Here is a 25,382-nt window from a genome sequence, read left to right as displayed (position 1 = left end):
AAAAAACTACTGGTCTTCAATAAAAAAAAGAAATATAAAAAAATCAAACACAATTTTTTTATTTCTAATTTCGAATGTACATAAAAAACTATTGGTCTTCAATAAAAATAAAAGAAAATTTTAAATTTCGAATGTCAAAGATGGCGGCCCTAAGTATTGCAATTGTCAACACCCGTTGAACATTTTGCATTTTATAACACGCTACTGAACGTTTGTCGACTCGGTAATGATGAGCCATCAATTTTTACTGAGCCCTATCAATTGTCGTTCAACAATGTTCGAGCTACCGATTCCCGATTTTAGTACGAGTTAGGTTATGAATGACTTTTTTGGGAATACGAGTAAAAGACGAACATGTGTCTAAAATATTTTTTGTTCGATAAGGGTTATATAAATGAAAGAAAGAAAAACAGTTTATTTGCACCGATTACAAACACAATAAACAAGTATAATTATGTATTATGTATATTATAAATGTGAGATTTTAAAGGATAATTTTATTGAAATTGCGATGTAAATTCTACTAAGTATAATAAATAGTGTTAAGATTAGTACCACTTTTTTTAATTAACGTTGTCCCACACGGATTTTCTCCTATGTCGTGGGTGCGTTTAACTTACAAGTTCACATACACATGACACACAGACCCAAACCAACAATTATTATTTGTGAATCACACAAAGAGTTGTTCCGTGCGGGAATCAAACCCGCTACACGATGCGCGACAGCCATGCAGTCCGAACAATTTCTTGATTATCCTTTGGATGAAAAATCGCCTGCTATAGGACATGTATATGATTATTTTTCATAAAATGTCAGATATTAAACAAAGCCATACAACCACAACAATGTATCTATCAAAAAGCTAAACAGATTTGCGAACAACCGGTAAACGGTAACCGACATAGCCGTACTAAAACGGTTAATTACCATTAACCCCTGAACCGAACCGTCCCGAACTTCCCCGAAGTTTGCCGAAAGTTTGTGGCCATAGAACGCACGTGACGTCACTAATTCTAAACCCATGAACATGGATTGTGGGACATCAGTTTTGTTTGTTGTATTTATAATGAGAATGTAGATATTAATAAGACTAGTAAGCATTAAATATTATAATAATTATACTAGATATTTGACGTCCAAAAGTGCCTTCCCGGTCTATTTATCTGTTTATCCGGAGCTTCGGACTAACTAGCGGCTAGCGGGTTTACCGGGGCTCCGGTTCGAAAAGCAGGAGTACGAAACGGGATGGTTTCTAGTCAGTAAGGGTCTGACACTTCCTCGCACCTCGCCTCGGCGAGAGAAGATATTGAATGATATCCCGCCCTCAAAAAAAAGCCTAATAATGGGTACCAGCCAGTTTTTTGACATTTTTTTCTGAATAGAAAGAAAGAAAGAAAAACAGTTTATTTACACCATTACAAAAATTATTAATCTTGAGCAGGTATAGATAGGTCCGAAAACACTAATTTCCAAATCCTTCTAAAAATATTTATTTATTAAGGCTTACCAACTAAGATACATACAGACAATCTTAAAAATATGGGAAACAACAGTTAGTGTATACTCTTAAATTGATGGTAAGCTCAACATTATTTTATATGACTTATTTTAGCCGTTTAGCCTAGACACCTAGAACGCCATATTGTCTCCATGTTACGAATTTAAATTTTCAAATTCGGAACACGTTTGTCTCGTTGACGACACTCGCGCTGGTTTATTGCATAAAATTACAATTTTCGGCGACAGAGGGCGGCACACGCGGGCGGCCATTACTGTATTACACGTCATATTACTAGGAGAATTGTGTGTTTAATTGATATTTGGTGCATATGTTATGTAATTGGAGTAATTAGAGGATTTCAACGATTAGAATCAAAGTCAATCACTAAAAAGTATATAGCGCTTCTCTTAGTAAAAACAAAAAATATGGGTGAACTGTTGCTAGTCTGGCCTGACTGACTGACTTGAACAAATATTTAATGTATTTTTCCGGAATTTTCTTTTTACTTTAAGATGTAATAAGTGTGGGAGAGCCTTGCTTCAGCAAGAATGGGTCGACTCGACCTGAGGTGGCCGTGGATCACCACGGCCTTAAAGAAAACCAACGTGTAATTTTACGTGCTTGCGTTGTGTGAGTGAGATTCCCGATTTTCCAACAACCCTTAAATTCCTAACCCCTAGAAGACCGACAACGCACTTGTAACCTCTGGTGTTTCGGGTGTCCATGAGCGGCGGCGATTGCTTACCATTAGGTGACCTGTCTGCTCGTTTAGCGGCTTATACCATAAAAAAATCTATGAAAGCTTTTACTTTTTATCCAAGTATGAAAAATTACTACAATAAAATATTATGTATACCTAATACATTATATTACAACCATTACAACAATAACACAATAACAGTAAATCTCTCAATCGTAACTAAACCCCCCTAATAATGACGAAACACAAACAAGTAAACTGACACATGTAAAACAAAACAAACATACATTTGCGTTGACCAACAACTCCTGCGCAGCTAAGTGTTACACTCTGTGATTACAACGAAACGCAATTAGTCGCCAATTACTGGGCGCGCGCCGATAAGATAAAGATAAATATTCTAAAAGATACCTGACACCTACTTAGGGGAACTATTCTTGATTTAACAAAGGCTCGGTACAAAGTTGCAGAGGCTCTCGGTAACTTTATTGGCTTTGAAGATAGTTTTGTTTATAAACATGTAGGCATAGTATAATACTTAGATCACCATCTCTAGTCTTCTCACGGGTAGATATCATAAGAGCTGACTAATACTAAAGTACATTTGGCAAGGATCTGTCAACAGCTATAATAAACTTGAACGTTTTAAGCTGTGGTTTCCTAATCTGTCTACCAAGCGAGGAGATTAAGGAAAGCCTCTCATGTAGAGGAAGTCCATAGTCCAGTAATAGACTGTCAACTGCAGTTGATGATGAGTCGGTCCTCAAAATGAAAGACAAGTAACAATTCACAATGACTTTAACAGAAATACCACAGCCTAAAATATAGATAGTACGGAAAGCCAATTATAGCTACACTGAGAATTTGTTACACTGTGGTCAATAGTAACAGTAGCTATTACGCATGTACAGTTAATGACAGATAGCAGTTGCAAATGCTAAGACAGAATAATTTGTTATTTGCCATACGCCAACTTACACAGCAATTAGTCAATAACTATCTGTTTCTGGAGTTTAGAATTGTACTGCATTTGGCATTATTAAAATGCCGATGGAAGTAGGTTTAAGCAAGAACGTGTAGACGGATTTTCTGGTGATAAGTGATCAGCAATGCCATTAATATCAGAACAGCTAGCTATAAGGCACATCTTTGAAAATGCTCTTTACTGGTTTCAAGGTCGTAGCGGTTGGAAGGAGACAGGGCACGTGAGAAAACTAATCTCCTCACGCATGTTATCAAGAGAGACGCTCCGGACGTCGAAGGTCACACGATGATCTTTGGCCACCATAAGTGCGGGTCTGCGGACTGCCTAGCGAGTTACCGGAGCTCTGGTTCGAAAAGTAGGAGTAGCACGCTTAGTCAGTAAGAATCTGAACCTTCTTCTTTGCCTCACCCAAGGTATTAGACAATACAATGGTCAGTACACACAATCAAAATATCTAATCAATTTTGCCGCTTACTGTACCTGCCCATATTGTTGTAATTTGGTCGGTGGTTTATAAACCACAAGTTCATGTAGCCGACAATTGTATTGTGGGCAACAGTACTGAGTGTGGCATTGCCACCTGTACATTTTAAAGGTAGTGACAGAGCGTGGAATAATGCCCAACAACTTAGCAAGATTTTGTAGAATACATTAATCAAACTAAATGGTGGCAATTTTAGTATGGTAGTGTTCAATGATTTTTAGTGTTATTGTCACTGACCAAGTCATCTTACTAGATTTCAAAGTCATCTCAGAACCATCCAATAACCTTGTCCTGTATTGGGCGAGACGAGAGGAGTGTCAGACTTTTATTGACTAAAAACCACCCCTACTCCTGCTTCTTACTCCTGCTTTTCAAGCCGGAGACTTCAAAGTCTAGGATGACATGAGAAGTCTTAGTTTTGAGTTTATTAGCAGATATTATCACTTAGTAAGAATTCATCCGAATGAAATCAAGCCTTCTACTATAGTAGACCTACAAAAAAAGCCATAGGCTAGCAGTACTTAAGGCATGCGAAAAGTTACCATAATATCGACACAGTACCGTTGCCAAAACCAAATCAAAAAAGAACCAGATGTTTAAGCACCACCAAAACACCGCTCTATTATCAGTAGGTGCTAAAGAAAAAAAAACACATCACACCTCTACAGTCAACTACCTATCATCACAATCTACCAGCCTATTACAGCCTAGTACTTCAAAACTAATGCAATCATCTGGCGTTTCTCACATCCGCCCTGGATAACAGTTGTAAGCTAAAATAATTCCACTGGGATTATCGTAGGCCGTACAATCAATAATTTTGTATCAATGGCAGACCGGCCGCTTATTAGCTGAGGAAAAAACAATGACTGTACATGTATGATTATACAGTATCGCTGGTATATGTGAGAAATGTGAGGATATGGTTTGGTTTTGTTTATTTTTTTTTCATGGTTGATCTTAGTTGGTGGCTGTTTTAGGGCCAAATTGTCGATGTGTTTAACTCCAGCGTTTAGGATTTTTTCACACCTAGATCTGTAACGTTATTACGAATTTGCTTCACGTTTAAAGTAATCGAAACAAGAGCCCGTTGGGCGCTTTGATTGGCCGGTGCCAATTAACCAACCAATCAGAGCGCCGTTCTTGTTTCGATTACTTTAAACGTAAAGCAAATTCGTACTAAGGGTACTAGAATAACAATTTTATTTTCGCACAAAAAACTATTGTTCCGCGCAGGAACCACGTTGGGCTGGTAGCGCAGTAGCCGATTGCCCAGTCACTGCACCAATTGTAAAGATTGGGTTTATGCTATGTGCTAAGGTAGAGCGATATTTCAGCCCAAGTTTACATCATTAATGGTCTATTAGGCTGGTCATGTGATGTTTAATAATTAATAAACGAAGATATAGATAATTTGCGAAAAACTAAGCTTTCTCTTATATTTTCTACTTCATCAAAAACAAACTACAGAACACAAGCAACATCCACACTACAATCAACACTAAAACTTTACGCGTTTGCGCCATAAAATCACAGTCTACGATATAATTCTCATAATCCGGCGCGCGCGCATTCAACATAACCTTTCACACCTCGAGTCGTGCGCGCGCGCCATTGTGAGCGACTGTACCTACGTATCACTTGAGAACACGATTGTACATACGCACAAATCAAGTTATACAAAACCATTGTAATCTGACCGTTGAATGTTGGCAAAGATCATACAAAGCGAGATCAAGATAAACTGGTATTGTATAACTTGATGTGTCGCCATGGGTACTTATTAAACATATAGACAATATCGTGTGAAAAATTTGTTAACCTGTGTCTGATTGTAGCGATAGTGAAATTATTGGAGATTGAGATTATGAAATTGGTTTTTAGTGTACTATTATGGAGATACTACGACTACGAGTATTGTATGAGTCATACAGCACAGATTTATTAAAATTGTTCTTGAGACTTTTGACGTTATTACAAAAGGATAAATAAAATATACAATAAAAGTTGATATCAGTTAAAAAGTTTTTTCAGATTAGGCTATGTTGATCCACTGTAGGTAATACCTACTCTAGCAACTTGTATGAAAATATATTAAAAACTTCGATCAACAATACCAAATTAAAAACAACAGTAACAAGCAGCAATTTTAAATAAACCTAATAATATTTACGTAACGTCACCTTTTATCTCCGAAGAGGTAGGCAGAAGTGCACATTACGGCACGTAATGCCACTATACAATGTACACCCACTTTTTACCAAAGCACCCATAAGTCCCATGTAATAGGGGTGAGTCTATTGCTATATACTGGCCACAATTCCAAACTCCGTGCTACTACTACTGAGAAATTATCCTACTGAAATATTTAGCTCAATAGTAGTACATTTTCATTGAAGATTCCAAGTTCGGAAGATAATAGTCACATGCAGATCGGCTTCTACATTCCGCTATCAAAAGCCCCAATAATGTAAAATAATTTGCCCGACCCCGGAAATCGAGATATTAATGTTTTAACCGCAACTTGATTCGCGGAAACTTGTATTATTCCCGTGGGAATCTTATGTATCTCCCTCCACTTGTTGAGTTTGTGTTTATAGACCTGATAATATAAGTTTTGAATAGGGTAGATGACTAATTTTTATTTTAATGTCCGTCTTGTAGATTATTTTAAAAAGTTAGACACGTTTATTTTTGTTTTGGATTGATCATATTTATTTTCTTATAGAAACGGATCTTTTGAAAATAATATATTTTCAGTTTTGAAATATCGCGTGACGTCACTTCTGGATACGTTTTAAACGTAGAAATGATGTTTTTGCTCCCATCCAAGGGGGTCATCTAATGACTTCTCCGACCTTGGACGTGGCGAGAGGGTGTGTCAGACTCTTACTGACTATAAACCCCCCCGTTCCAACTCCTGCTTTTCAAGCCGGAGCCACAGTAAACCCGTTAGATAGTCCGCAGGTCCGGATCCCGATCCTAAGCTTTGATTCGTTTTATTAATGTGTTGTTATTTTTATTCCAAACCTAGATTTATATTTACAAATATGCTATGTATAATTATATTATACGATCAATATCTAAATAAGTACATTCACAAACAAAATTGTAGTAATGAAAGCGAGCCTAACTAGTGTTACGAAACACGCTGTATTAAGACACCTGCGCCGGCGCAGGTTTATAATGTTGTTTGTGCGCGATTATACCATTAACATGGCTTGTGAACATGAGTGTACTGTTAGAAGTAAAGAAATTATAGGTAACCTATCCGAGCTGTGGTTTCCGAGAAATGATCTTTACATACAAGTATACATATAATATCTGTATGTTATTGAACAGGTGCTGGTTGGATGTTATTTACTAGAAATAGGTCATCATCATCATCAACATCATCAGCCTATAAGTGGCCACTGCTGACCAAAGGCCTCTTCTCACACGAAGAAGGTTTGAGCATTAATCACCGCACTTGCTCAATGCGGGCGTCTTAAACCACCAGGCTACCACCCGCCTTCAACCCTTTTATTGTGAGGTAAGAACGGTCACAATGAACACTGACTGAAATGTTTTCCCTATGCCTAATCTAAATAGCTGCGCAGACGCCTAGCAACAAAAACTAGACCATGAGAAATGACACAAAGCTATGTCAAATAGTTGAGTGAACTTTGAGCTTAAACTATAAGTATTACTGAGAAAACTCCATGTGAACTAATGTATTTAATGTTTTGTACGTACCGCTATTTATGACTCAAATGACTTGTGTCACTTTTGACCACATTTGACAAATACATTTAGGTCGTGTGTCATATAGGGTTTTTTTACTTGGGTAGTGGTCGCTAGTGCGACTGCCGGGCATCGGGTCTCTGGTTCGATTCCCGTGTCGGGCAAAGTATTGCTGGGCTTTTTTCGGTTTTTTGAAAATTTCTCAGTAATAGCACGGAGTCTGGAATTGTACCCAGTATATGGCAATAGGCTCACCCCATATTACATGGGACTTATAACACAAATGATGAAAAGTTACGGCTGTTAATGGTAAAAATTACGGCAATTCATGCCGTAATGTGCACCTCTGCCTACCGCTTCTGGGATAAAAGGCGGACTTAATTCACCAGTTTTAAATCAAATTGAATAAAAAAGCTTTTTTAAACAAGAAATTACACAATATTTAGCAATCCACATCGAATAGACCACACCACTAATTTCAGAAGTGACAAACCCCCTAAAATAACTCAATACAACCCGAACGAAATTCAACAAATAAAATTAGTGACGTGCATAATTTGTGCGGACTATTATACCGATATCGATATCCATAAAGGTGGTTACATGGTGTCGGTATTTTTAGCTGCGCACAAAACGGCTATAACGCGTCGAGGCAGCCATAAAATAATATTCCTTAATACATTATAATAGTGCTATCCCTGGATAATGTTCGTAAGTATTGGAATTACAGGGCGGCGTGTTTCTGGCTACATATTGAGAGGGGGATGGTACAAGGGAAAGGTTGAGGCGTTTGGTAATGGGTATTGATTAGAGTACAAAAAGTCTGTAGCTTTCATTCTAGGATTGGTTCGTTTTTCACTAGTATAATTCTAAAGATTCCATTGACAAGATTAGCTATTTTAGTTGAGTAAACTCTAAAGAAATTAATCGTTCAAATGTTCACCTGGACTTTCTTATCCTTAAAAGAAAATACTGTCATAATCGTCCATTATAACTTATCTTTCTTCTTCATTTCAATATAATAACAAGTTCTTATCTTATGTACCTACAATGAAAACCATATAAAAGGCATGTATGTTCACCAGTTAAAGGTTTCAAATGTTAAACTAAGTAAATCGCTATATCTTACAACTTGCACCACATCCTTACATTGGATCTCATCGGTGCGTCTGATTGGCTGCGTGTGGCGAAATCGTTCGATTATGTTTCGATTCATTCGATGACAGATTACGTTCGAAATTATCGATACAGTGCAACACTATCGTACCTACAATTTGTTTTGATCTGTACCTACGGATATCTGTAATTGTGGTTTACATATACGACTGCATGGTCGGTGGCAGGGCATCAGGCTGCCACGCAACGTGTAGCGGGTTCGATTTCCGCAAGGAGCAACTCTTTGTGCGATCCATAAATTGTTGTTTCGGGTCTGGGTGTCATGTGTTTGAGAACTTGTATGTTTGTAAACGCACCCACGACACAGGAGAAAATCCTAATGTAGGGCAACGTTTTTTTTTTAATGTATCGTTTATCTTATAATCGTATGTATTATTTTCACCTAAATTATTCAAATGTTATGATTATTTGCAAAAACACATACAAAACTGCCAATCTCGCTAGATCTTGCTTGAGGCACAACCTCGCAAGATTTTAATTCCCATGCCAGTATTATTAATAAAAAAACGTTCCAAAAGCAGTAATTCGTAGGTAATTGAGAACCCTAATAAAACCTTTCCTATTCTCAGTTCTATCACACAACCTCTAAATAAGCAAATAGAAATTACATTTAATAAAATATTATCACCTTTGTACACACATCGTTAATACGGACCTCGACTAAAGCCTAAACCTATCTCCAGAACTATCCTTAGAACAGAAATCTAAACATAAAATTAATTATAAGCACTAAAATCTCTTCGTTATCGCAATACCAGTATTTATTTTACACTTTCCAAGCGTTTAATATTAAAATAACTGCAATACAAATGGTTAAGTGTTAATAAAAACCTCAGTTAGTGTCTTGTAATGTTAATAAAAGTTGTTAAATAACTATAAAGGGCAGTTAAAGATAATAACTAACTTGCAATTAATAGTTAATTGTCGAAAATAAATTAATATTAATGCCTGAGACGTTTGTAATGGTTGTTTTATTTATTAAAATGGACTTACACCTTTGGGTTGCAAATTTAAAATGTCTTGGCAGTTAATTTCTAGAAAAATTGTAATGTGATATGTAGATGGTTGGCGTTTTATTGTCTCTGCCTACCTCTATGGGAGACAGGCGTGAGGTTATGTACGTATGTAGGTATGGTACCCACTTATAGGCAAAAACGAAATAAAAAACTATAACTTCTTTCCATTATAAACCTCATATTCCTTTCTAATTTTGGATTTAAACAGGGCAATTCTTTAACTAAGTCGTCACAAATCTAACTTTCTTTATGGTATAAGCCAGTATAAGAGCAGACGGATCACCTGATGGTAAGCAATCGCCGCCGCCCATGGACACCCGAATCACCAAAGACGTTACAAGTGCATGTTGAACCTGAACCATTATGATGATGACAAGTGTACTTGACTTTGAAGGCCAACAAAAAGTCAACAATCCGACGTTTAATCTGTGGTCTATAGTCATCTATTATTGAATGAATAAAAATATTTAAATGTATGCTAATATAATCAAAAAGCAAAAATGTTGTCAAATCAACAAACTAAACTAATTCCTATTTCATTCATCTTTTTGTAGTATATTTGCCCAAATATTTTTAAGTCATAACAAGAATAATTTAATTTAATCATAAATACGAATATCGCTATTCATTTGTCTTTGCACATTGCAAAGCGTTGTAAAAAAGTAAATACTATTGACGTCACAGTTCTTTGTCAAAAATGACGTTTCTTTGACATCGGAACGGTAGAATATAGAATTTGTTATCGAGCTGTAATGCAAATATTGATTTGTCTAAAATAATTGATTAAATAAATGGATATACGTCACAAAGTCAAGGCTGCATATACTACCTATTAATTTATTATTTAAGTAAGTACTTAACTATATTTTGTCAAGAATAGGTAATTCCTTATCATAATTATCATCATGATCAATGACCTGTGATAGTTCAGCGCTAGTATGTAAGCCTCATCTATATAAAATAGGAAGCTTAGGAGTTTTAGGGGTTAGGAATTTGAGGATCCTTGCTCCGCTAATCGTGAGGTTAGAAGTCACACGACAAAATACAACGCAATCATTGTTCCACATCAGTTTTATGTGAGGCCATGGTATCACCTCGGTTGAGCCGGCCCATTCGTGCCGAATCATCGCTCCCACACTTAAAACCTAACCTAAATCTATCGTCACCACCTGTAACAATCACATAATCTTCACCATAAGCACATAGAAACTGCATAACCCATTACAACACCAAAAAAAAAAACAACACATCTACGTCACAAAATGACGTAGTACCCCAAAAACATGTAGAAAAACACCTATCATCAATATTCATGTATGCAGAGTAAATATTAATTTATCTAATCGACTAACAAATCGAAAGGACGCCACTTACGCCGGCGGTTACTAAGTCGAACGTACGTATTACCATAGTAATCTGGAACGCATAAAGTTAAGATTGTACTAATTAAGTGTACACTGTACTGAATGTTCGGCTTTATCCAAAAGATACCAACGATATAAATAAATAAAGCGAATATCTTATACTGTTTGGTTATTTTTTTTTTTATTATTTAAGTGTGGGAGAGCCATGCTTCGGCACGAATAGGCCGTCTCTACCGGAGTGATACCACGGCCTCAAAGAAAACCGACGTGAAATAAAGCTTACGTTGTGTAAGTGAGGTTACCGGAAGCCCAAATTACCCCATTTTCTAATCTTCCCAATTCCCCACTGTTCACCCTTAAATTCCTAACACCCAAAAGAAATGGTGTCCATGAACGGTGGTGAATACTTACCATCAGGTTCCGTCCTTCTGCTCGTATACCGGCTTATATCATAAAAACACATAATATCTCACTTATTCTCTGAATGAGAGAGGCAGAGAGATTATTTAACATATTCGATGAATTATCTACCCATGTTCCAAAAATTTGAGCAGCTCTAGCTCTAACTAGGCACTCAGTGTCAAGTCTGCCCTTCTATTGAAGTTTACTTATAGCTCACACAGTGCATCCAAAATTTTTAAATTCTTTATTTCTAGAGAACCCACTTTTCTTGTGATTTTATTGACATACATAATCTATGGTTCCTAACTGACAAAGCCATACTATTTATTAAGCCATATCATAATACAATGGAATAACACGTAACAATAATAATCCACTTAAATTAAGATGAACAACTACCGACTAAAAGAGACATCAAAATAATTATTAACAAATAAAACCTTCTCAGAGACAAGGATAAACAAATAAACAACAGCACAGCCGTCGCAGCGTGAATCCGAACGTAATCTATGTGCGTCGTTTTCTGCCGGCGGGCGGCGCGCGCTTATATCTCAAACTTTTGACACATAACCTCAAAATTGAAAACCCCAATTAAAACACAACCCTACCCACATTGATTTTAAGCTTAATTTGCAATAACTAGCCCGATAAAACTAAACCCTTTCGCGTCTGAAACTGATTTCACACTTACATTTACTACGAATTTGTTTTTCGAATTACAAAATTAGTTTTGCATTTGTTTTAAACGTTATGTTGTTTACATAAGGTTTATTATTCTATAAATTTTGTTGTTTTGATGGTAAAATTATGTTTGTCGATTTCAAAGGAGTTCGGAAAGCAATGGCGTCGATTAATCAAAGGGTCTGGTTTTGTTTTTCGAATAATTTTGAATAATTTGTGAATGGAAGCGCTATCGATAGGGACGGAGCGAAAGTTATTTATAACCTGTGTATTCAGTTAATTAATGACTCTGATTGTTTTATTTTTTCGTATTTTATTTAACTTTTATTTATTAAGGAGCAGTTTTAGTGTTGCTACCTTTTAAGAATTATGTAGATTGAATTATGGAAAGGAAATGTTTTTAAAATGGCCTATTTGGTGTTGGATAGGACGTCCTAGATTTTGAGTCAACCCAATTAATAAAGTGGCTAAGGAAAATGAAAGCACCTCTACAACTTACGAATTAGATTTAATATTACTACCACAAATACTCAATAAAAACAATAGTTGTTATTATCAAATGTTATCAATTTCTAGCTAGACACAAATTAAAATACGATCCGAAAGTGTGATGCGCCGGTCGCGATGAAGTCTCCAGCGAAATTAGGCGGAAGTGTCGTTTGTCTTATCCTGTCAATTGAATTTGACAGTTCGACAAACGTCAAACCGACGACGTTTCCTTACACTATAATAATTGGGTTAATTAATATTTAGTTAGTAGACCTCCTATTAGCCTTCTATTACTTTCTTCTGTCTTCTGCATTAAATTCGCCGAGGGAAGTAGAAACTATCGTTTTCTTTTTCTTCTCCTCTAATAATATCTTTTGATTTATTTCGTTGCGGGATCCAAGACAGTCATTCATGTCCTTGGGACGCGCCGGACTTCAGTGTTCCGGTGTTTTCATGGTTGTATCTACTGTAGATCCTGGCTTACAGGATTTGCAGCGGTTTTGGGAGCATATGGGGGTTTGATCCATAATGACCCATAAAAAGACCTTCTATTAGATCACCTAATGACACTTATTTTAAAGATACTACCTAAAACTACAAGTGGAACAACTATTATATTTCGAAGTAATTAGGTAATTGTATGACTCAATGCGTTAATGAGTAGGAAAATCTCAAATGTATGGGATTTCCCAAACAATTTATGTATTCGATCATAGTTTTCTAAGAAAGAACAATGGATTTTTGTGTCAATTTATGGAACAAAAGAGGCTGTATAGTCTATATTCACAACTGAGTCACATATGTACATACTTATGAACAAATCTTAAATATTTTTTTGTTTTGATATGGTAAAGTATCAAATTGCAACTTTATTATTTAACAATACTAAGGTCTATTTTTGCTAATCATGTGTCCTTACAATTTTAATAATAAATTATTAACTTTTAAAAAGTCGTTCGAATTCCATAAAGTGTGTTCTATTACAAAAACAAATTAAAATCACATTTATTTAAAACATAATAAGATTGAAATTCATTCCTCACAAAAATTCAATTAATAAATTACAAGTACAATTCAATAAATTTTTGATTTTTAAAAAGTTTTTCGAATTCTATAGTGTGTTCTATTACAAAAACAAATTAAAATCACATTTATTTAAAACATAATAAGATTGAAATTCATTCCTCACAAAATCGATCATACTTCTACACATATCGAGAACTATATTCCACAACCAAATACAAAAATTAAAATTCAACCTTATTCTATAAAGACGAAGGTATAAATTCCAATAAAATAAGGCTGAGTACAGAAGACGGGTATAATTTATGAGGAACATTAGTTGGGACACGGCAACGTGACAAAAGTCACACTTTATTAAAGCCAATTTGTTTTATCGAATAAATAAATGTTATTGTGCGCACGCGACTTAACGTACGTGCTATATTTGCGTACGGAGGTGGGACTATGGTACTTTATAGTACCTACTTAGGTACCTATTTAAGTATACCGGATATTTAAAAAACAAATCTATTCGTTTAAAAACTATTGCGAATTTTTAACTACTATGGCTTACTCTATTTGAAGAAGTCTCTATTACTTTCAACGCTCACGATTATAAAGACAAGAGTCCCGGTGTGACTTGAGACTAGAAAGTAGAGCTTTACTTCAATAGCTAATGTAATCCGTACTTTTCTCCACTCTTTCACAAAGAGATGGGTTTTTTGAGGGGGAGAAATCATCCAATGATTTCTTCCGCCTTAGGCAACGCAAGAGGGAACGTCAGACTCTTACTGACTAAAAACCACCTCGTTGTTACACCTGCTTTTCGAGCTGAAGCCCCGGTAAACCCGCTAGGTAACGACGTGTCAGTGTTTCAAACTTATATTTCTACACCAAGTAGTAAACACAAGAACACAAATTAAATATAGGACATTTTTTCCGAATAATATAAATTATCCCTTCTTAATTACTCACAATTATCATCCCCTAAAAAAAACATTAACACCATAACACCAACGCAATACATTCTCCAAATATTCTAGAACAATAACAGTTTAGTAAAACATTTGCCTAATTCTGCGTTTAAAAAGCGAGTATAATCTGCGTCTGCTAATAAAGCTGGGGCGGGGCAGACGGGCGACACAGTGAGGCGACACAGTGAGGCAGACGGGCGACACAGTGAGGCAGACGGGCGACACAGTGAGGCGGCTGAGCGCTGAGCAGCTTTTAATTTCTTACACCCCATTTGGTAGCCCATTGCAGTCTCTGCAAATAGGAGTATGGGGAGGATGGAGATGCTGTGTGGTGGATTTTTATTATTATTATTTGAGATTTGATTTGTTGAGGTTGATATTGAAGATTGGATCTAATGAAAATGAATTTGATAACTGTATGGTGACAATCTTTAAAACAATCATAATTATATTGGTTACCAAGTGCGGTTGAGTGCTTTTACGAAGCCTAGCGCTTATCCGTATTTTGACTATCATTACACAAAAGTATTTTAATAAGCTTGATAGAAAATTAAGACGTCCAACAATCAATATGAAACACTCCGATTTAATTGATTTTTACACATTGAAACACCTCAATAGATATTGTTGTTAATTGTACCTACACATAAACTATTGCTCTAAATTCGACCACCAAACACAAATATCCATCTCTACCTTCCAAAAACAAATCACACCACAGGCACTCTCCATAGCATCTCTAGTCCCAATGTTTTCCTAATTCCGTGCTCAGTCCGGTGCCCTTTCATTTGTACCCAATTGCCCTGCATCCCTTTTGGCACATTTCTTTTATTCGCACTTTTTATTCCTTCCCCCAAGGAATGTCGCAAAGTCGCAAATTCACCAAGCCTTCGTTCACCCAGCAATTATAGCTAAAGAAATTTATTTTTTAAATTGGCTAAAGGGTAGGTGGAGTAATTTAGTATTCTTTTATGGCACCGTTAAGGTACAATAAATTAATTGTTTTTAAAAAAAATGTCGCGATGTTTTTGTCATTTTTGCGACAATTGGGCTGTATATGGAGTTGTCATTATTGTCGTATTAGCAGACGGGCGATTAGTCGTTGCCGCGTGCGATTATCATTTCATAATTGATCGCAGAAAATTAATTGTCACGTCACTATACTATGCTGATATTTATTATATTTTACCTAGCAGTAACAAGACTGCCTCATTGGTCGAATGGTCGCATGTGTGACTACCGGACAAGGAGTCTCGGGTTCCATTCCCGGGTCGTGCAAAGTATTATTAGACTTTTATTTGGTTTTTCGAAAATTTCTCAGTGGTAGCACGGAGCCTGGTGTTGTGCCCAGTGTATGGCAATAGGCTCACCTCCTATTACATGGGACTTATAACAGAAATAGTGAAAAGTGGGTGTACATCGTAATAGCGACATTACGTGCCGTAATGTGCATCTCTGCCTACCCTATCGGGGATAAAAAGGCGTGACGTTGTGTGCGTAACAAGTTTACTTAATCATCATAGATAACAATTCTAAGGGCTCATAACAAAATACCATTTCTAATTGCAAATGACAAAAGTTCCCATCGTTCATAGTACTATGCAAAATAATTAGACTTTCTAGTGAATAATGACGGTTAACAAGGAAATGTAGGGTTAAGAGTTAACTATGTAACTATACTGTCAACATCTCAGCAGTTATTTGCTAAACTGTCGGTAACCGCATAATTGTTAGTTCTGTGGTTATCTAAATAACCTTCCTCGGGCTAAAATGTAAAAGATTTTCTGTTTTCCATGACAGTACATATTCTTCAATTGCTTTGTAGGTTGAATGGTTGAAAATGCGACTACTAGCAGTCGCATTTTCAACCATTCAACCTACAGGTTTCAGGATTTGTTTCGCATTTTTGTGAAATGGGTTTAGATTTTCTCTATTACGAGTATTTTAACATGCAATTCATCAAGTGTAACCTATCGTTTTATTTTTATTCTCCTCTAATTATTTCTCCTGATTAATTTCGTTGCGAAATCCTAAACAGTTATTCATGTCTCTCTGATGCGCCAGACTTCAGTGTTTCGGTGTTTTCATGGTTGTATCTACTGTAGATCCTAGCATACGGGAATTGGAGCTGCTTTAGGAGGTTGAATGTCCCAATACCGTTATCGAACCGCAAATCCTGTTACATATCACATAAAAAAATGCAACTCATCAGGAATGAAGTGATCTAAACGTCATGGAATCTAAAAAAGGTTTCAGTTACTAAAAATAGTACTTTAATACTTCATCTATAGAGCAGCGCATGTATTGTCAAAAAATCTTAGGCAGCACTTCACAAAACAACCCTTTAATATTTACATTTTCACATAGAAACGCACTTTAAAAACCTTATTAAAAAAGAAATCTCCATAATGAAGCACAGCTCCCTAATGCCGATCTCCGGCACACGGCCATGAATGGGGCACGGACCTTATTATCAGTATCTTAACACTAATCGCGACTATTCACTGACAATCTCATGGACAAGCCTGCTATAATAACATTAATTTCTATGGGGCAATTAAGCCGTGAACCGGGGGCTTGAATACCATTATCTGGTGTAAATATTGAAGTTTTTTTGGTTTAAAGAGCAAGGTGATTTTGACTGTTTAGCTATTTAACTAAATGATGTAAGTGCATGATGCTTTCGTGTCCAGAATGCATTTGGAGAATCATTGAAGTGATTTGCATTAGACTCAATTTTGCCCTTATCTAAGCCTATCAAGTCGCTTTTATTAATGATATTAAGTACCTACTGTATCGTGGTTCTGTACCGAATCATCATATAATGGATAAAAAAATCAAGAACTGATTAAATAAAGTCACCAACAATTACTCAACTTAGAAACTAGATTCTATTTTTAGTTACTAAACTAAACCCAACTAGTCGAAAGACTTAATTATATTTGCTAATCAAAGCAAAATATATTAATCACCCATAAAGTAAACCACGTCTTATCTATAGCGTGTAGGCTATCTATTTTTTATCAAACCTCATTACGAAATATCCTAACCGATAATTAGGCTGAACGTAATCAATTCCTTCGGCAAATTGGATTTAAAAAGTAAAAATGAACAGCGCTCCACCTTTATCTACACGTATAAAACCTCATTTGGAAATAAAATCGGTCCATATATTAGAGCTGAGATACTTTTTTTTACAAATAAATACTTTTTTATATGAGTGAGCCGAGTCTTTAGCGACTAATTGTGACGTATTTTACGATCAGTGCACAGTAAGAGGAATTAAGGAGGCAATTGTAGATAGTACAGTTTTTCGTATCGGCCATCGATTTATGACGCTTCTGACTCTTTTGAAGCCCATTTATGGTGAATGTCAGCCAGCCCTTATGAAGTTAAATGCCCAATGGAATTGCCGCAAATGTGTGGTTACAGGAAACTGGTAAAAAGTGAAACTGTAGGTTTTCATCGGTGAAAGAATGTCATTGTTAGCGGCGGATAGTTTAATATCCATGCAATTTGTATTATTATAGTCATGGCGCACATATTTCTTCTATAATATGACAGGTATTCTAGGAAAGATTGAGAAGCTGACGCTTAGTCCTATAAAAGGTAAATAAAGGTAATGTTTGAATTCGCATCACGTAGTTTCATAAAATCTAATTAAAAATCTCACCTGGTGTTCCGATGTTTACTAAGGATCAAAACTGCAGCACATCAAGCTACCCCGATCTGTATTCGTTTATCGGATTCTCAACCTTATCATTTCGCAATAAAGTTGCTTAAATAAAACCAAAAACTGTAATTAAGTGCACACGACGAAATCGTTTTTTGAACAATCTGAGAAATTTGTTCAAATAAAGAATATCTAAATACAAAAATGGTGGATTCTGTTTGTTTGCCTCAAAAGGAGGGAAGGTTTTGTCATTAATTATTGATGATTAGGGGAAGCGTGGTTTGGCCAATCGACGACAGGCGCTAATGATGTGGTCCCACAAGGAACAAACCAAATACAGCTGTCATTTGAAAGGAGATCTTTTGAAATTGTTTTTATTGGTGATTTTACTTGTATGTTAGACCCTTTTTATGCTTGTAAGAAAATATTTTTACGTTTTTTAGGGTACAAGCCCGTAAACCTGATGGCCACCGCCCATGGATACCTTAACCGCCAGAGGCATTACATGTGCGTTGCCGGCCTTTTGGGGGTTAGGTATTTAAGGGTTATTTGGGAATCGCGGATCGGGAATATTGGGAAGGCGAAAAAGCTTGGTTCTCCTACACACCACAAAAAGATCTTCTCAAGCCCTTTCACGCAATCAGAAGTCATCATAACAACAAATCTAATTATAGATATGGTCACTGGACACAAGAGAGATATAGAATAGAACGGCTAGCTTGAAGCTGCCCATTATAAAAAGTTGATGACAAATAGAAAATACTTAATGAAGAATCAAAATCAACCAGGTAAAATACAACCGACACTGTAGTGACCATCAGATCAATGACCAGGAACAAACCGCTAACTACCGTTTGAATGAATCAAATCCTAAGAAATACATTAGTTAAAACAAAAACCACTCCAATTTGCCAGACAAACGGAACTACTTTTTTATCGAATAGACAAAAAAATAATTCGATTCATCCGAAAAAAGGCAAAGGAAGTAAAGATCGGAACAGCATTTTACTATAACTTGTCCGTATAATTAGGATTGACTACAACTCCGGCGCGCCAAATGACAACCTTGCCGCCATTTTGGTCCGTAATTTCGGACTGCGTACGCGCAGATTATAGTGCGAACGGGCATTAGTGGCGACCGACGACACGTGATCACTGTCATTGGAACCGCATTCGATTGGGGATCGATATTAAGATGAAATCGATTTTTGCTCAGCCGCGGTTTAGATGGGAATTTTCGCCTCATATGAAATGATGAGATTTTTATAGAAAAAAATTGTTCTTCGGAGATCGAATAGATCTGTATTTTTTTTTTTGAGGTTTAAAAAAGTTCTTGTAGGGCTTTTTAAAATTAAAATTAGAACTTACTTAATTAAAGACATCTTACAATCTTACTAATATTATAAAATGCGAAAGTTTGTGACTTTGTGTGTATGTTTGTTACTCAATCACGTCAAAACGGCTGAAGGGATTGAGATAAAATTTGGAACAGGGGTAGATTATAATCTGGAATAACACATAAGTGTTTAATCTATTATTACCTCATCATCTTTATCTACGCTAGAATCTTATAAAACCCTTCTCTTAAAAATTATCAAACTTTGTATTATGTAAACCCATGAAATGGTTTACAAAATCCTAGATTTTAACACTGGCAACATCTTTCGAGAATTTGTGTGTCATCTGAAAACGAGAAAAGTGAAACATTTCTCTCACACTCAAAAAAGCATTTCTTACATGCGTCCGAAACTGCATAATAGGGTACCTACTGAAATGGCAACGGAACAAAAACTTCAATTGGCTGGACATGCAAATTGCACACATCCAAATATGAAGACAAAACGTGATGACATAATAAACGGACAGACAGACAGACTAATTAGCTCATCAGCAACTTGAATGATGAATTCTTAGAACTTGGTGACAGGATTTGAAAGTGTAGGTCTGTGTGTGATGAAATTGAGAGATTTAATTTCCCAAAACTAAAGCAAGGAAAAATCTTTCAGAGATGTTTTATTACATGCACGGTTCTGCTATCCATGTTATGGTAATTTATACAGGATATTAAACTCAAAGTCTCTTTGCGTCTCTTGCCTAATGCAAACTGGACCTAACCTCCAATTGTATTACAAAATCAAGATCGACAACCCTTGAGAGTTCACTGCTGGAGTATCATGGGCCACTGACAAATTTGTTGTCTCTTAGTCGACTCTTACGAGACTCACGAGGAGATTTAACAGCAGTTTTTTTTTGTGGGATAAAAATTCATATAACTTCCCCCGTCTTGGGCAAGGCGAGAAGGAGTGTCAGACACTTACTGACTAAAAACCACCCCGTTCCTACTCCTGATTTTCGAGCCGAAGTCACGTTAATATGTTGTGTGTTACATGTTAATATCAATTGACCTCTAAGTAACAATGGGTGTTTCAAAAGGATTCTAAATTTAAATTGAACCACTGCTTTTTAAATTGAAAATAACTTCAAACCTGTCAGTTTCTCTGATGAAAATGTAATTGTTTGATGTTCTCTTACGCTTAACGAAGCGATAATATAGCGGTTTTAAGTGGGTTTAGTTTCTGATGATAGATAGTAAGGAAACAATTGTGTAAGAGTAGTATAAACTACAAGCTTTCTTAGACAAAGCCGCGGATGGCAACTATGTAGTTACTAAAATAAAAAGTTAAAAGTCTAAATAAAGTTTTGTTCATAGAATTATATAATTATTTCTTCAACAACCATTATAATATCGATATTCCTAACTCTTGGACGAACATCTGAACATTTATAAAAAAATTACATTAAAGCCTACATTTTATAGGGCTGTTTCTACCAAAAATGGTATTATGATGGCCCACTGTCCATAATATAACCCTATAACCTGCTTTCAACTAGGGAATTAGCAATTTTATCCCATAGGAAATATTATTATTCTTGTATGTAGTTATTTTATGCAGTTAGGTCCGTTTTTGTTTGTAGATTTTTAAGCTTTTTTTTTGGTGATGCACTGTATTCTCCAAATACAGTGCATTTTTTATTTCTATTAGTTGTTAAAATGTGTTTATTTCACGGTTGTTTGTTTCGGTATAACATTCTAGTTTTTGCTTGTACCTAGTTTTCGTCTCCTTTTTACCCGACTGCGCCAGAAGGAGGGTTATGTTTTTCGAGAGTATGTATGTATGTATGTATAATTGTTTGGCACGCTCTGCAGCCTAAACGGCATGATGGATTTTGGCTTGAGAGGTGTCGTTATTATTAATATTTTACTAAATAAATACGACAGACTATTATTTCTTTATCTGTTGACATATCAAAACTACCTATTTATGATTTAATTGGAATAGATGATTTGACTTTAACTTTAACAAATAATTTGATTAACCTATATTGGTTCCTTAATCCTCTATCTAACTTAGAAGGGAACCCAATAAGACAGTCAAAGTCAACAATGTAACACGATAGAATCATCTCTAGACCTGTCACACACAACAACACTCCCACAAACACACACATACACACACACAATACTCCAATAATTTCCACAAGCGTGCGCTATGCCGCGTAACTTATGCGCGCGCGCAAAAACCTGCGCCTGCGCAGCCGACGGCATCCAGCCCTAATAACTAACCATATCTGACTCACCACTTTTTAACCACACACTATTTTTTCAAACGAATCTCGACCTTATTAACATGTAAATTCCCTATGCTTATTGGATAGTGTTATAATTGTTAATTAAGCTTTAATTGCCGTGTGCCTCAAAAAACTACCAATCCTTGAGCGGAAACGGCTTGTTAAGCAGAAGGTATGTGGAGGTGGGATTTGAATCGAGTTCCCTTTTTGTCTATGATTTAAATGGTGACGTGACTTCCCATAAAGGCAAAAAGGCTGGGTTTCAGTCTAGTTGGAATTTTCTATTCTGTGGGCTAAGGGGAATTTATCCCACTAACTGCCAAGTACAAAACATGCAGATATAGGCATGTTTTGTCTTGGCAGTTTAGCTAGCTCAGTCGACATAAAGGTTTATTATATGTTAAGATATTTGTATCAATACAATATAACACTCAATTCGATTGCATAGTTCATAGATCCATGACAAAAGTCAAATCAAAAGTACTCACCGGTAATAAGGAAACGGCTGCGGCACATGAAGATCCATCGGCATCGATGCATGCGCGTGCGCATGGGAGTACTCATGTTGCATCATGCCATGCATGCCATGGCCCAGCATGGCGGCCCATGGTGAAGACGCGAAACCTCCAGGATGCTCCATCATTACTTATAGTTCCATATTCAAAATCACTGTAAGTTCCACTTTCAAATTCATTAACCGACTTCTCTTTACACACTGTTCCATTTTTAAATCACATTTTAACTGTCAAACTACGCCATATTTGGTGTTCCATGTTTAAAATAGTTTTCGTTTTTTCCCTTCCAAATAGGTTTTGCTGTAAAAAGGTTTTGATAAATTAATACCTAAGCTATGTGTCAGCAATTAAAATGTTTATGGGAAATATTTAGTGTCTCAAATTGGTGTCAATATTTATGGTCTGTTGCCTAGTAAGTTCAAAATATGTAGTAACTTCATTAGTATGATAATAATGTTCACACCTATGCAGGGCTGAAGAACTAAAAATTTTACAGATATGCTAGCTATTCAAGAATATTAAACGCTTTACTGGCTTTTTTTTCTACAAGACAGATGCACTCCATATTTAGTTAGACAAATTATATTTAACATCAAAACATTACGTCTCTTACTTTTCGAAGGAGATGAATGCATTGATGATGCATTTTAAATGTGACACCCAGTTCGCTACTCATTTATCCCTAGTAGATAAGATGGCTCTACCATCCTCTATATGTATTTAATACTGAGACTGCGGGGTCGAAACCTACCAACGACAAGTACCAATGTGACTTTTTCCGAGTTATATGTACTTTCAAAGATTATTTAGACACCACTGACAAACGGTGAAGGAAAACATCGTAAGGAAACCTGGGTTTATAATTTCTAATTATAAATTTAAAATCGCCAACCCGCATTGAGCAAGTGTGGTGATTAATGCTCAAACCTTCTCTGTGTGAGAAGAAGCCTTTGGTCAGCAGTGGCTACTTATAGATGGTTGATGATAATGATATCTACTACTAATACATTTCAAAAGAGATCGAATCTCGACCAAACTTTCCTAATACTGTATTTCGGTACAACAACACCTCAATAAAGTTTGCCTAAAAACACGGAGGATTGCGAATTCACAAATAAAATAAAATAATCTTTTAAAATACTTCTTTTTTCTCCCAAATCTAATTTGTGCAGAAAATTGAGTGTTTCCAGCCTCGACTTTCCAAATCATTACTGTAACTAACTTCGTTACTTCGGTCACTTGAAGGCTTACTTATGTAATCTTTACTGATATAATTTACTAAGATCTGCCCGTGGCTTCGCTCGCGTTTCCGTAGGATAAAAAGTAGCCTATGTGTTATTCCAGACCACAATCTACTCCTGTTCCTTATTTCATACCGATCCCTTCATTCACATTTATAATATTTTGGCAACGCACTTATAACCACACAATCTCACAAACTTTCACATGTATCATATTTTGGGCGGTGGCGATTGCCATGGGTACCATCAGATGATCCGTCAGCTCATTAACCGGCTTATACCAACATCAGAGATGGACCAGAACTATATCTTCCACATTTATCATTGCCATTATCTTATAGAAGTCTTATTTAGAGAAGGTGAGCAGTATATTGGGCAGAATAAACACCTCTTCTATAAACAACAGCAATTATCTATTATATAAAAATAAGTCGGGTTTTCCTTCCTGACGCTATAACTCCAGATCGCACGAACCGATTTCCACGGTTTTGCATTCGATGGAAAGGTAACGGGTTCCGTGATGTTTATAGCAAAGAAAATAAAAAAAAAACTAGAAAAGAGCAGGTGGCGAAACGAAGTTCGCTGGCTTTGCTAGTATTCTATATTTTCATTAGTATTAAGTATTAGTATTTACACCGCCATTAGTATTATGTTTCCACCGTATCATATTCACAAAGACAAACACACCAAAAACCTTGATTAGCCTAATCAACTAATCAAAAACGTAAAATCCCACATCCCATAAAACAAATAAAATCCGATATTTCCAGTCGATTGCCATCGAGATCAAAGTATAATGAATGCAATCAATTTGTGTGCAAATAAAATATTATTATAACGGTTAGTATTTGTTCTGCCGAGTGCCCGTGAGAGATAGCGCAACGAACTTTGAAGTTCGGCTAACATCGTAAATCATCGGTAAATATGAGTATGATGACGAGGTGTGCTCAAACATGGCGTGGCGTGACGTGCGTTTGTCTTGAAAGAAATTAGTATTTAATTACATAGGATCTGAAGAACTATGTATACTTATATATTCGGTGTCTACGTCAGACCGTGGCTTACAAACTGGTAAGCAACTAGAATGTCTCATTGTAGAGTTGGGAAAGGAATCTTAACATTTTGAGGTTTTCGGAAACTCTTTAAATTTTTAGGTTTTGGTCTTTTCTTTTTTAAGGTGACAAATCATCCAATGTTTTCTATCGCCTTGGGTGAGGCGAGAGGGACTGTCAAGACTCTAACTGACTCAAAACTACTCCGTTTCTACTCCTGCTTTTCGAGCTGGGGCCCAGTAACCCGATCGGTAGTCCGCGGCTAAGTCGATCGGTTTAAAAAGATGTCCAGTGTAATGGCAATGGGCTCACTGCCTAAAGACTACAGGGGACAATAAGATATTACATTTATATAATATGCACCTCTCTTAAAATACACTAGAATTGGGAAATGTAAGATATTTGACAACATCAACAGCCTATTATTGGCCACTGCTGACCAAAGGCCTCTTCTCGCACGGAGAAGGTTTGAACATTAATCACTACGCTTGCTCAATACAGATTGGCGATTTCAAACATATAATTAGAAATTATAAGCTCAGTTTTCCTCACGATGTTTTCTTTTGCTGTTTGTCAGTGGTGTCTAAATAATATTTGAAAGTACATAAAACTCGGAAAAAGTCACATTGGTACTTGCCGTTGGTAAGGTTCGATACTGCATCCTCTTGCATGAGAAGCCTCCTCCGGGCCACAACGACATATAAAATATTGAATAAGTATATATTATTATGACGATTGATGCTAGGAGAAAAAAACATACATGTTTTCTAG

General features: G+C 36.2%; 1 protein-coding gene across 3 annotated transcripts in view; it reads right to left on the bottom strand.

Annotated features, from left to right (window-relative positions):
* LOC118277959 (protein trachealess) overlaps window positions 1–25,382 on the bottom strand; it is a 172,482-nt gene that overhangs the window by 144,471 nt on the left and 2,629 nt on the right. For all 3 annotated transcript variants that reach the window (XM_050700310.1, XM_050700311.1, XM_050700313.1), the window contains exon 2: window positions 22,292–22,618. In XM_050700310.1, the coding sequence (XP_050556267.1) occupies window positions 22,292–22,446 (155 nt within the window). In that variant the 5' untranslated portion in view covers window positions 22,447–22,618. The remainder of the gene's footprint in view (window positions 1–22,291; window positions 22,619–25,382) is intronic.

The sequence above is a fragment of the Spodoptera frugiperda genome, chromosome 18, assembly GCF_023101765.2.
Source record: "Spodoptera frugiperda isolate SF20-4 chromosome 18, AGI-APGP_CSIRO_Sfru_2.0, whole genome shotgun sequence".
NCBI lineage: Eukaryota > Metazoa > Arthropoda > Insecta > Lepidoptera > Noctuidae > Spodoptera > Spodoptera frugiperda.
This window is presented reverse-complemented; position numbering and strand designations above follow the sequence as displayed.